The sequence below is a fragment of the Aspergillus aculeatus genome (assembly GCF_001890905.1).
Source record: "Aspergillus aculeatus ATCC 16872 unplaced genomic scaffold ASPACscaffold_20, whole genome shotgun sequence".
In the NCBI taxonomy this organism is placed as follows: domain Eukaryota; kingdom Fungi; phylum Ascomycota; class Eurotiomycetes; order Eurotiales; family Aspergillaceae; genus Aspergillus; species Aspergillus aculeatus.
The window spans coordinates 369973-381604 of record NW_017962995.1 but is presented as its reverse complement, the minus strand read 5'-3'; the positions used below and the strand labels follow the sequence as shown (position 1 = coordinate 381604).

Here is an 11632-nt window from a genome sequence, read left to right as displayed (position 1 = left end):
TTCTCCAACTCTTATCAATCACACCCCCAAGACCTGTCAATCCTCACCTCCCAATCGGTCGGTTGCCACTGTTTAATTCCAACAATGGGCCACCTGGTCACTCTCGCAACATGGTACGTGGGTCCTCGCGTTGTTGGGTTGCGCGTGCAACCGCTCTAACCATCCCACCTGCAGCTCGCTCAACCAATGGGCTCTCGACTTCGAGGGCAATGCTGAGCGCATCATCGAAAGTATCCGCAAGGCCAAGGCAGCCGGAGCCACCCTGCGCGTCGGTCCGGAGCTGGAGATTACCGGTACTCTCCACAGCTTCAATGTTTGCGGCTCCAGCTCGCTGACACGGGACTAGGCTATGGCTGCTTGGACGCGTTCATCGAGGGCGACACGTTCCTGCATTCGTGGGAGATGCTGGCGCGCATCATCGACCATCCTGACTGCCAGGATATCGTGGTGGATGTTGGGTGAGTTGCGCGAGCCAGACAGCTTGGTCTGCGACGGCAGCTGACAGGATGGTAGAATGCCCGTTCGTCATCGGAACGTGCGGTACAATTGCCGGTGAGCTTTTTGTTGCAAGGGCAAACGAAGGTAGTCTGACAGGACTAGGGTGATCTTCTTCAACCGCAAGATTATCTTGATCCGGCCGAAGATGTGGCTTGCCAATGGTGGGGCCCTCCAGGCAGATGCTGTGTGCTGAGCCGTTCGCTGGTCGCTGACGATTTCATGCAGATGGCAACTATCGGGAGATGAGACATTTCACCCCCTGGCAGCGCCCCCAGGAGATCGAGGATTACTACCTGGAGCAGATCGTGGGCAAGATCACTGGCCAGTACAAGGTGCCCTTCGGTGATGCAGTCATCAGCACCAGGGATACGTGCCTGGGCTTGGAGACTTGCGAGGAGCTGTTCACTCCCAATGGGTAAACCGGTTTTCCGCCCGTTCGACTTCGAAGGCCGTGCTGATGGTTGGATGTAGCCCCCATATTCCTTACGGTCTCGCCGGCGTGGAGATCATCTCGAACTCGTCGGGCAGTCACCACGAACTCAGGAAGCTCGATACCCGCGTCAACCTTATCACGCAGGCGACTAAATTGGTGAGAATATCCCCAAATTTGGGGTGGTTGAGATGCTGATCGGTCTGCAGAGTGGAGGCATTTATCTGTACGCTAACCAGCAGGGCTGCGACGGTGATCGTCTGTACTATGACGGGTGTGCGATGATCGTCGTCAACGGCAACATCGTGGCCCAGGGCTCGCAATTCTCGCTCAACGACGTCGAGGTTGTCACTGCCACCGTGGACATTGAAGAGGTATTTGTTCTGCTCCTCAAGCGGAGGCGTCGGCTGACTCGGACAGGTCCGCTCATACCGCTCCAGCGCGAGCCGCAGCATGCAGGCCAGCAGGCAAACCCCCTTCGTCCGTCTCGATCTGGACTTCAGGTTGTCGCGTACCGGCGAGGAGGCTGATCCTGGTCTTGCCCCATCTGAGGTTCTTCAGCCACGTTACCATGCCCCAGAGGAGGAGATCGCCCTCGGTCCGGCCTGCTGGCTGTGGGACTACCTTCGCCGCAGCGGAGCAGCGGGATACTTCGTTCCTCTGAGCGGAGGCATCGACAGCTGTGCGACGGCCATCATTGTGCACTCCATGTGCAGGGAGGTCGTCAAAGCGGTGCAGCAGGGGAATGAGCAGGTGATCAAGGATGTCCGTCGGCTCTGCGCGGAGCCGGAGGGATCAGCCTGGCTTCCGTCCACCAGCCAGGAGATCTGCAAGTAAGCACCACCTTATCAACTCGCTGATGACACAAAACTAAACCCATCCAGCCGCATCTTCCACACCAACTACATGGGCACGCAGAACTCCAGCAAGGAGACCCGGGAGCGGGCCAAGACCCTGGCCGCGGAGATCGGCTCCTACCACATCGACTTCAACTTCGACACGGTCGTCACCGCCGTCACGAACCTGTTCACGGTGGTGACCAACTTCCAGCCGAAGTTCAAGGTGCACGGCGGCAGCTTCGCGGAGAACCAGGCGCTGCAGAACATACAGGCCCGCTTGCGAATGGTGCTCTCCTATCTGTTCGCGCAGATGCTTCCGACGGTGCGCCAGCGGCCGGGTGGTGGAGGGCTGCTTGTGCTGGGCTCGTCCAACGTCGATGGTATTTTCTACCCAAACCCCGCGTGACTAAGATCGGTGCTAACAATCTCGCAGAATGGTGTGTAGAGCATTTCCCCACCGTTTACCTTGGCCGTACACTAACCCATCCAAAGTCTCCGCGGCTACCTAACCAAATACGACGCCAGCAGCGCCGACGTACGTCCCCCCCCCCCTTTCTTTCCGGTCTTCACCAAGACTAACCCCGCCAGCTCAACCCCATCGGCTCAATCAGCAAAGTCGACCTCAAGAAGTTCATCCACTGGGCCCAAACCGCCTTCGCCCTCCCGATCCTGCACGAGTTCCTGCACGCCACGCCCACCGCCGAGCTCGAGCCCATCACGCAGACCTACGTGCAGTCCGACGAGGCCGACATGGGCGTCACCTACGCCGAGCTGTCGGTGTTCGGGCAGCTGCGCAAGGTCGCCAAGCTGGGGCCATGGTCGATGTACGAGCGCCTCCTCCACAAATGGGGCCACGAGCTCAGCCCCCGCGAGGTGTACGAGAAGACGCGCCACTTTTTCTACAACTACAGCATCAACCGCCATAAGATGACCGTGCTGACCCCCAGCTACCATGCCGAGGGGTACTCGCCGGACGATAATCGGCATGATCTGCGCCAGTTTCTTTGTACGTTTCTTTCTTTCCCTTGCGGTGCTTCCTGGGGGTTCCTGGCGGATGAGCGATTGGGTTATAGCTAACGATGCGGGACACAGACCCCCCGTTCACCTGGGCGTATAAGAAAATGGAGGAGAGCGTCGCCTACTGGGAGGAGAAGGGGTGGACGGCGGGCAAGGCGCAGAAGAAGAGCGTGAAGGCGGATTGAGGCTGCTTGTTGTTGCCCAGCGGAGGGAGGAGGTCAAGCCGGTACTCATTGACAGCTTAGCTTCGCGTCACGTTCGGTGTAGGTGTAGGTGTAAATGCAGAAGTGGGTAGATGTGAGGTCCAACGCTCTACGGTGGTTTAGCTATGCTTAGCATGACGATATTCTGTCAGGGCAGGGCAGGGCAGGGCATAGACCTAAAGAGCACTATACTATGCGCGGTAATGCTATGTCATGAGACGTTTATGGGGTTTGTTCAGTTCTTGATCTCATTTTCATGTTCTTATCTAGCTCCCTGCTGTGGGAATGCTTGAGTCCGTCGTACTGGCACAATCCCTTAATTTCAAAGGTATGCATGCAGAAGCAGCATTAGGATCGCTTTCGTGGGTAGGTATACAATGTATACTGACACTGCTCCACGGATACTGGAGAAATGCTATATTATACTTTACCCCAGATGGACCTCATACCTCGATATAGTTCCATACCTCAATGGACTGCCACACCTCAAATCAATTTGTGACTGATAATTCACATTTCAGACACGCATACTGCATATGCCTCCACACACCCAATTTAGACAAAAGAAACCATATGCAATGTAGAGTTATGATAATACAGGACGAGAAACGCTAATCAACATCACCAAACAAACAAGAACACAAATGGGAATAATGCATTTAGACAAGGAAAGAAACCCGGGCAGGCAGGCACAAGAGAGAGTGTCAACGACGGATTCTGGAAGCAGAACGAACCACCAAGCTAGCCCTTCCAGAACCAACCGCCCTTGCTCTGGTCGGCGCCACCATCCCCATCTGACTGTGGTGGCTGCTCGCCCTGCCGCGGATTCACGACGTCAACCGACTCATTCGTCTCCTCGCGACCATCGGAGAACCGCTTTTTGCGAATCGTCTTGGTCTGAATAGCGCCGTCGGGGAGGCGGACGCGCTCGGTGCGGGTCTGCGTGGCGATCACGTATGGTTTGTGTGCAGTTTCACTCTCACTTTCCTTAGGGGTAGTTTGGTCAGCCTGCTGCTGCTGCTGCTGACCAAAAAACCCCTCGCGCGGCGCCAACTCCCTGAAGCGGCGGCGGTCGTCCAGCAACAAGCGCAGCAGGGGGCTCTCGTGGATCTCGCGGGCAAACGCCTGCTCGCGGGCCTGGAGATCATCCAGGAACCGGTCGTACAGATCCTGCTCCGTGAGCGCGTCGGCCCCGCCAGCCGGCTGGGCAAGGTCCTCCGTGTCGATGACCTCTGCCTTCTTCGTCGGGATGTTATCGTCTTGCAAGAGTTGCGAGTTGTCGAAGGTGATCGTCGACCACGACGGCTGACCACCGCCAGAACCACCGGAAACGTACTTCCACCGGTCGCCGAGACTACCCCGCTTCACGAGACCCTGCAGCCAATCCGTTCCGGATTCACGGGTCGCTCTCTTTGTGCTAGTGATGTCCTCCCGCTCGAGCATGGGCTTCCCGTTCTCCAGCCGCAGAAGATCCTCGAATGCCTCGCGCCACCGCGGCTCCGGCTCCAACTCCGGCTCCGCAGCTGCATCATCACCCTCGGAGAGACTCAGCGACGACATCAGCGACGAAAACACCCCCGGGCTGTTATCACCGCGGTCGCGCCGCCGCTCGAGATGCAGCGGCGAGTACGGGCTGAACATCAGGTAGGGCACGGGCCAGGCGGGCGAGGCGTCGCTCATGAGGTTGTGCAGCATGGGCCGGTGTGGGAAGGGCTGGAAGAGGAGTCGCCGCGATGGCCCCAAATCGTCGTCGTCATTGTCCGCGTCCAGCCAGAATCGGTCGAAGAAGGAGTTGAAGAAGAAGTCGGCGTCGCTGCGGTAGTTGCGCGGGTAGAAGTGGTGGTGGTGCGCCGCGACGGTCGCGGGATGGTCCCAGTCGCTGTCTTCCTGGCTGCTGGTGCTATGAGGGTTGTCGCGCGGGCGGTCGTCGAAGATGGCCCAGCGATCCGAGGAAGGGTTGATGGACGAGGGAAGACCGGTTACGGACTGCAGCACGGAGGAGATCTGTTCGTCGGCGAAGCGCCGGATCGCGACGAAGGGATTGTCATCTTCGGGCCAGCCGTGGTAGTGATGGTGATGGTGGTGGTGTTGGTTGTGGTTGTGGTTGTGGTTGTGGTGGGTGGGATAGGTGTCTTGGTTGTTGTTTTGGGTGTCGTCCCCAGCCATGGTGTGTGTGCTTTTTGAGACAGAAGCAAAAGGATGAGCAAAGATTGACGGGTTGATGTGACAGGTAAATTGAAAGCACGGCTTTCTTCGGAGGAAGAAACGAGGCACAGCGAGGGGATGGCAAGTAGATAAAAAAGCGGGCTCGAGGCATTTGTTGGGGCGATCGCCCCACTCCTTCCTTCCACCGCCCGCCACTGCCGCCTGAGGCTGCCACTCCATACCATACAGTACAGCATGGTACAGTACACAACATCACCATTACATTACCTATACTTCAAGAGTAGACGAATAGCACAGGGAAGTCAGCACACTTATCCACCTCACCCCACCCATTGTTGTATACTCATGTTGATATGTTCATGCAGATGATACATTGCTAGCTTGCTTACTCTGGCATGTTTACCCAGAGTAAGACTTCCCGGGGGAGAACCCCCGGACCCCCTTCCTTTCAGCTTCCTGGTAACCCTCAATCCTAAGTAACCATCACTCCAACCCATACAACTCATAAATCATAACTCACCACCCATTCCCCGCCTTCAAACTCCCCGACAACCCAAGCTCTGGATTATGCCTCTTCAACCCCCTGGCAAACAGCACCCGCGTGAGACCCTGAGCCCAGCTTTGACTTGTTCAATATTGAGCGCGAGAGGCTTCCGGAGTTGCTACAACTGAAGTCGAACTTTCTCTGGAGCACACGCAATAAGTTACTCCTTGACTTCCCTGGAGGTCCCTTGGTTTGCCAATGCCCTGATAAAGACAGTGCTGCCCTTAGTCAGGCAGGGAGACAGGAACTTCAGTTGCAGCAAAACACTCCAGTAATGTGAACTACCTACACTTTCGAGTTCCCATTATGGATAGTCCGCGGGAAGGCTCTGTATGACTAGATCTATGAGTTTCACCCCGACTCATGAAATACGTATTACCTTTCTTACATCGAATGTAGTCTCTGCAGTCGCTGGATTGCTCCAAGGCAACACATATCCCCGTTGGTTGCTGACCACCTTGACCGAGCCCGCCTTGAACTCGGTGCTGTGATGCGTGTGCCCAAACACCCAGGCCTGGACGCCCTCGGAAGTCTGAGATAGGATCTCCGTGCCGAACGCAAATCTCCAAGGGTTCTGCGCGTGTTGCGGGGCGGATGTTCTTTCGAGTGAGGGTGCGTGGTGGGTCACCACGAGAATCGACCGCCTGGGACGACTAGTAGAGGGAGGACTCCGCTTTCCTGCCCGTGTCATCGTCTCATCTTGATGATTCTCCTGACGGATCGACTGGATCTCTTCCTGTAACCACGCGAGATCAGCGTCGTGCATCGCGTTGTGGGCATCCACGGTCCAACCCGTGATTTTGCGGAAGTCTTGAATCTTCGCCTGGACAATCTCCCGCGATTCATCGGGCACTTTGGACCAGAGCGTGCAGCCCAGTACGCTGACATTGGATCCCGGGACATCGTATCGTGTCTGGTTGAGAACGATCAGCCGTCCGTTCAGGGAGGGCTCCTGCTCCAGCTGCCTGGCCTTTTCCAGCCCCGCGGCGTAAGGCCCGGTGTAGAATTCATGATTGCCGAGGATCAACAGAACTACCTTGAAGCGGTCTGTTTGTCTTTGCAAGAAATCGCGATAATGCTCGTAGTCAGCCAGACGGCCGATGTCGCCCGCGAGGATCAAGTGTTCAGCGCAAGCAGGAATCTCATAAGAGAGATACTGCTGGTTGATTTCAAGGTGGAGATCGGAGAGAACTTGAAAGGAGCAAGAGGGAGAAGAACGCTTGGAGAAAAAGGACCGTACTTTCTGAAACATGGCAGTCTCAGAGCGAGATGGATCAATTCAAGTACGTAGAGCCGTCTCTAGTCCGTCAACTTGGAAAAGGCCAATGTATTGTGGTGAAGCTGACAGAGCTGTTGACGCAAGGGGGAAGGGGAAGGGGAGTAAACCAATTGGAGCCAAACACACGTGATCAGTCGCCAAGTCTACACTACAGGCGCCGCGGTACTTAAAAGCCTCCCTACCAATTCCCAACATTGCCGGTACCATATACATAAGATCCAGGGGAAAAATGGAGAAAGTCACTCGAACCATCAAAAATGTCTTAACCCACCTTCAAGATGAGAATATACCAGCGGCTGTTATTGGAGAGATCGCTTTGAATTACTACAACGTTCCCCGAGTAGTCCATGTAAGTGTTGACCTCAACTTATATCCAGCTCCAGGTTAAGCGCTCAGGGGGGCTGGCTGACTGTAAAAAGGATATTGAAATCTGCGTTCCAGGATCTCTCCTGTCCGACGCCGTATCAACACTCTGCTTGACCAAGCAGTACACCGTCAAGGAGAAGCAAGAATACGACATTTTCACGGAATACAAAAGAGGGTTTCCGGTTCTCGAAGCGACATATAGCAAGATGACCATCGTGATCTTCTCCGATGCGCATTTTCACCTCTCTCCGCTAGAACACAACCTCGTACCTTGCGATGGGGGACCACTGACCAGCTACAGTCGTGAGATCCTGGATGTAGTTCCCGTGGACGAGATGCAGCATTTTCCGGTGCCATGTCTTCGCCCCTATGTGATCGGACTTTGCCGAAGATACTTTGAGAATCATGACGCTATGGCGAGAATTGCCGCGGAGCAACTGGTGGATGGAATGAATCTGGATGAGGAGTGGATCCGCACCAATCTGAGGGAAGCCCCTCTCAAGGCGAGGGAATTAATGATCATGCTGATGGCTGAAAAGTCATCGAGGATGGATAATGAATTTCTAGACGTCATCACGCCCGACCCTGTAGTAGAGAACGGGCTGGAAGGACTGCGACTGATTCCTGGTTCTGGATATTAGTACGGCTTGTCCATCTCAAGCTCACGCCTAATCACGCCTTTCGATAGTGCTTAGTGCTTCTCCCCTATTTGTACGTTACCATCGCGGAACGGCTACTCCTTGGCGTCTACACCTACTGGAGGAGTGATTCGGCGCTAATTGATAGAGCAGGGATTATAACTGTCCATCCGTGATATCTATTTTGCTTCCGCAGCAGACGGCGTCTACCAGGCCAATGACATTCGGCGGCATTGCATTAAAATAAAATGGGCGAGGCTTGACCCGTGACCTGACCTGATCTGACATGGACGAGGTCTATTTGAGAATGTCCATAAATGCCTACACCCCTACCGGCTTCTACGACAATTCCCCCGAAGCGTGAGATACAATCCTCGTTCACACACATCCAAGCTCGACTCTAGCCATCTAACAGCATGCTCCAAGACCGACTCAACGATGCAGCCATTGCCCTCCATCGAATCCTGAGCCGGACCAACATCCACTTTGGCATTTTTGGAGGCTACGCTATCGGCGTGCTAGGAGGATTGCGGGAGAGTAAGGACATTGACTGTATTGCGTCGATCTCAAAGCAACAAATCCTAGCGATCCTGGACGGACACGACGGGTTCGTCGCAATCCCTCAGGGTCGACAAGACTACGTGGCGTTCCTGTGGTCCGGTAGACCCGATCGCAGCCACGCCGTTCTCGTGGAGATTTTCTGCGAGCAGTTCACAGGTTGGTGAAGAAGATCTCCGCCCCTTTCCCTCTGGTTCCCTCACCCAAGTGCCCCCAGTTCTGATACCAGTCACACAAACTCCCCCCAGGTGCCCAATACACAATGCAAGGCGTCCAGGCCTCTCTTCGCACGGTGAACGGCCAGCGACTGGGGGCCGGGCAAGCCAGCTTCCTCGATCCGTTCTACCTGTTCAAAGGGAAACTCCGGGCCGCCGCGACTCGGTCCAAGTTCCACGACTCGGCGGATCTGCGATGGCTGGCCGACCGATTCGGCAACCTCATCCAGACCCGGCACGGGGAGCTGAACCTCCAATATATTGGCCTGGCCCTGAAGCGGTACCCCGAACTCGAGCTGCGGTTCGGACGGATCGGGGTGGATCTTGCCCGAGCAAAGGAAGCGGCGCGTGATCTGGACCCCTCCAGACTGCCGGCGCCTGCGCCGGGGGATGTGCAGCGGGGATTGCTGGGTTAGACCCTTCCCCAGATAGCGGTGCTTATGGTCGTGCTGCCTGCCGCTGTTGCTGCTGCCGAAATGAAAGGCCCACGAGGAATAGTTACAAGTAACCGCCGCCTCTTCCTGTTCTGTCGCACGTGAGGTCAGATCTGTAAGTATATTATCACCAACCGTGGCTCTTTGCCTGTGTTGACAGGCCTTTCTTAGCCCGCTCGCTATACAGCTTCAGTTCTCAAACTTCCGTATATGCAGTGAAGAAGGGAAGATATCTTAACGTGATTTCAAGTATATCGGAAATATCGGACCTCAACCTCGAGATAGCGATGATCGATGACCACAGTACAATACAATACAAAAAACCCACCAATAGCTTACAATACAATACAGTCCACAACCGCCCACCCACCACGTGATCCTCGCCCGATGGGGCTGCAGTGCAGCGCAGGCTGCAAAAAGCAATTCCAGAATTCTCGACCCTTCGCCTCCGTTCTATACCGTCAGGCTCAGCCTCTCTCTTTTCGTTTCATTCATGAAACCTCTACTATTCATTCATCATGCTAACGCTCATGGCTAATCATAGCTCGCTATAACCCCAATACTTGCCTCCCCAACCAGCATGGATTTACTTCCAGAAACCCAAACTCCCAGAACCCTACCAATGACGCAGGCCTAGCGCATTTCCCTATAGCTCGGCTCGCCCGTCGAACTCGCGCCAGGCCTGGTCAAACCCGGTGGATCGGACCCACATCGGGTGGTGATCGTGGTCGGATGTTGAGTCCATTGCTAAGTGGATCCCGTGTCAGTTAGCCCCAATGCTTTAGAATAGCTTCGGAATAGCCCTGCCGGGTAGTCTGTATTGATAATGAGGGGGACTGTAGACCTACCCATATTGGCAATCCGCAGCCACATATCACCTTTGATCGGCCAGCGGCGCTCCTCCTCAAACGGCCGACAGGCTCGTTCGCCGTTGGCGACGGCACGGACCAGCTTAGCCAGGTGGCCGTCATCCTGCGAGTGGCGGTTACAGAAAGCGAAGATCTCGGCCCAGCTGTGCGCGGTCGGATACGCCCGGATCTCATCCAGGTACAACTCCGGGGTGCCGCGGGAGACGTAGAGCAGGAGGTCGAGACGGCCTTTCCACTCGAGCAGCCGGCATTTGGTTGTCGTGTCTAAAAACGGGAGGGTGAGGAGCTTGGAGAAGAAGATGGAGGAGTTGAGGCTGTGGAGGTAGAAGAAGTCGAACTTGATCTGCTTGGAGGGCCGTTGGGCGGCGCTGGTGTAGTAGACTGGACACGGTCAACAAAACCCGAGTCTGGGCAATGCCAAGGGATAAGGAATACTCACCCACGGTATTGATCATCTCCGCTGTCCGCTCCTCCAACTGCTCCGCCGACACCGTGTACTGGGCCGCGTACGTGAGCATCGCCTCGCCCGCACGGGCCAACACGCCGTCGCGCATCTTGTTCCCATCCTCCCACTGCACCGACCGCGCCAGCGTCTCGTCGCGCCGGATCGCCTCCAGAATCGCCAGCAGGCCCTTCTCCCCGCGCCGCCCGACACCCCCGGCCTGCTCCTCGGCCGGCCAGAAGAACATCGGGCCCGTCCAATCCTCGTGGATGGCCGTCTGCGCCAGCGCCTCGGCCACGATGGCCGGCTGCTCGAATTCCAGGCCGAAGCCCAGGTGGATGAACGGATGAACCAGCCCTAGGTCGTGGCAGCAACCATCAATAGTCAGCAAAGCAATTCACTCCCCAAACAACCTTACCAGACATCTCCGCCTCAACCTCTAGTCATAGCCACTAGGAACGAAAGAAAAGAAGAAAGGCGAAAACAAACCTCCAAAAACCCTCCCCAACATCGCCCTCGCAACCTCATCTTCCCGGAACAAAAACCCCCTCAATACCTCCTCCACGCCCACCCGCTCAATCTCCCCTTGAAAGAACCTCAAAAAATTCGAGTAATGCTTCCTCATCCCCAGCAGCTCCAAGAACCGGTTACGGTCTGCCAGCTCCGCCACGACCGCCTCGTCCACCGCCATCGCTTTCCGCTGGTAGGTGCGGTCGCGCTCGTAGGCGGCGCGGATCTCCTCCGCTGAGGCGCCGAGGGCGTGGATGCTTAGGATGTGGTGGACGATGTGGTCTTCCCATTTAAGTTAGCATGGTGATTTTCCGGGAGGGGGAGTTTGGTGGAAAGTAAAGGGGGTAGAGGGACGGTACTGTGGAATCCCGAGTCATTGAAGAAGACGTGGTGGTGCTCGAGGTCATGTTGGAGGACTTCGCTGGTTGCGCGGGCGGAGGCTTCACTGGGACCGGCGGGGACGGAGACGGAGAAGATCCTCGTGTTCCTCGTAGGTGAGAGGTGGATTTGGTGGGCTGTTGCCATTGTTTTCGTTGGTGTTTGTGGTTGATACGTTGTATAGTGGGCGAGAGGTGGTGATGGTGGTGTGGGCTTTGCGCACCTAACGCAGTGACTATCGATAGG

At 55.9% G+C, this 11632-nt stretch overlaps 6 protein-coding genes across 6 annotated transcripts; 3 read left to right on the top strand and 3 right to left on the bottom strand.

Moving 5' to 3' along the window:
- Positions 1-84: 84 nt before the first annotated feature.
- Positions 85-2969, top strand: ASPACDRAFT_126894 (glutamine-dependent NAD(+) synthetase; the record flags this gene model as incomplete). The annotated part of the gene is made up of 14 exons (XM_020196982.1): positions 85-113; positions 175-293; positions 347-458; positions 514-552; positions 601-659; positions 724-913; positions 970-1087; positions 1138-1302; positions 1349-1761; positions 1813-2147; positions 2201-2204; positions 2260-2302; positions 2356-2773; positions 2860-2969. 14 exons carry the CDS (start codon positions 85-87, stop codon positions 2967-2969), a joined length of 2154 nt encoding a protein of 717 aa, XP_020051809.1.
- A 759-nt stretch (positions 2970-3728) lies between these two features.
- Positions 3729-5153, bottom strand: ASPACDRAFT_47823 (uncharacterized protein; the record flags this gene model as incomplete). Its single annotated transcript, XM_020202015.1, has 1 exon — positions 3729-5153. One exon carries the CDS (start codon positions 5151-5153, stop codon positions 3729-3731), a length of 1425 nt encoding a protein of 474 aa, XP_020051808.1.
- A 471-nt stretch (positions 5154-5624) lies between these two features.
- ASPACDRAFT_126885 (uncharacterized protein) lies at positions 5625-7043 on the bottom strand. The gene has a single exon (XM_020196981.1). The coding sequence runs from the start codon at positions 6947-6949 to the stop codon at positions 6059-6061; it is 891 nt and encodes a 296-aa protein (XP_020051807.1). The 5' UTR covers positions 6950-7043; the 3' UTR covers positions 5625-6058.
- Positions 7044-7205: 162 nt separating this feature from the next.
- Positions 7206-7983, top strand: ASPACDRAFT_47821 (uncharacterized protein; the record flags this gene model as incomplete). Its single annotated transcript, XM_020202014.1, has 2 exons — positions 7206-7325; positions 7396-7983. 2 exons carry the CDS (start codon positions 7206-7208, stop codon positions 7981-7983), a joined length of 708 nt encoding a protein of 235 aa, XP_020051806.1.
- A 283-nt stretch (positions 7984-8266) lies between these two features.
- On the top strand, positions 8267-9169 carry ASPACDRAFT_64374 (uncharacterized protein; the record flags this gene model as incomplete). The annotated part of the gene is made up of 3 exons (XM_020204000.1): positions 8267-8340; positions 8396-8697; positions 8787-9169. The coding sequence occupies 3 exons, from the start codon at positions 8267-8269 to the stop codon at positions 9167-9169; spliced, it is 759 nt and encodes a 252-aa protein (XP_020051805.1).
- Positions 9170-9833: 664 nt separating this feature from the next.
- Positions 9834-11533, bottom strand: ASPACDRAFT_55148 (questin oxidase family protein; the record flags this gene model as incomplete). Its single annotated transcript, XM_020202966.1, has 5 exons — positions 9834-9934; positions 10036-10437; positions 10496-10855; positions 10988-11290; positions 11368-11533. 5 exons carry the CDS (start codon positions 11531-11533, stop codon positions 9834-9836), a joined length of 1332 nt encoding a protein of 443 aa, XP_020051804.1.
- Between the last annotated feature and the right edge of the window lie 99 nt (positions 11534-11632).

Excerpts from the sequence above, each read along its gene's own strand:
- ASPACDRAFT_126885 (XM_020196981.1), bottom strand. The coding sequence starts at position 6,949 with ATGTTTCAGAAAGTACGGTCCTTTTTCTCCAAGCGTTCTTCTCCCTCT.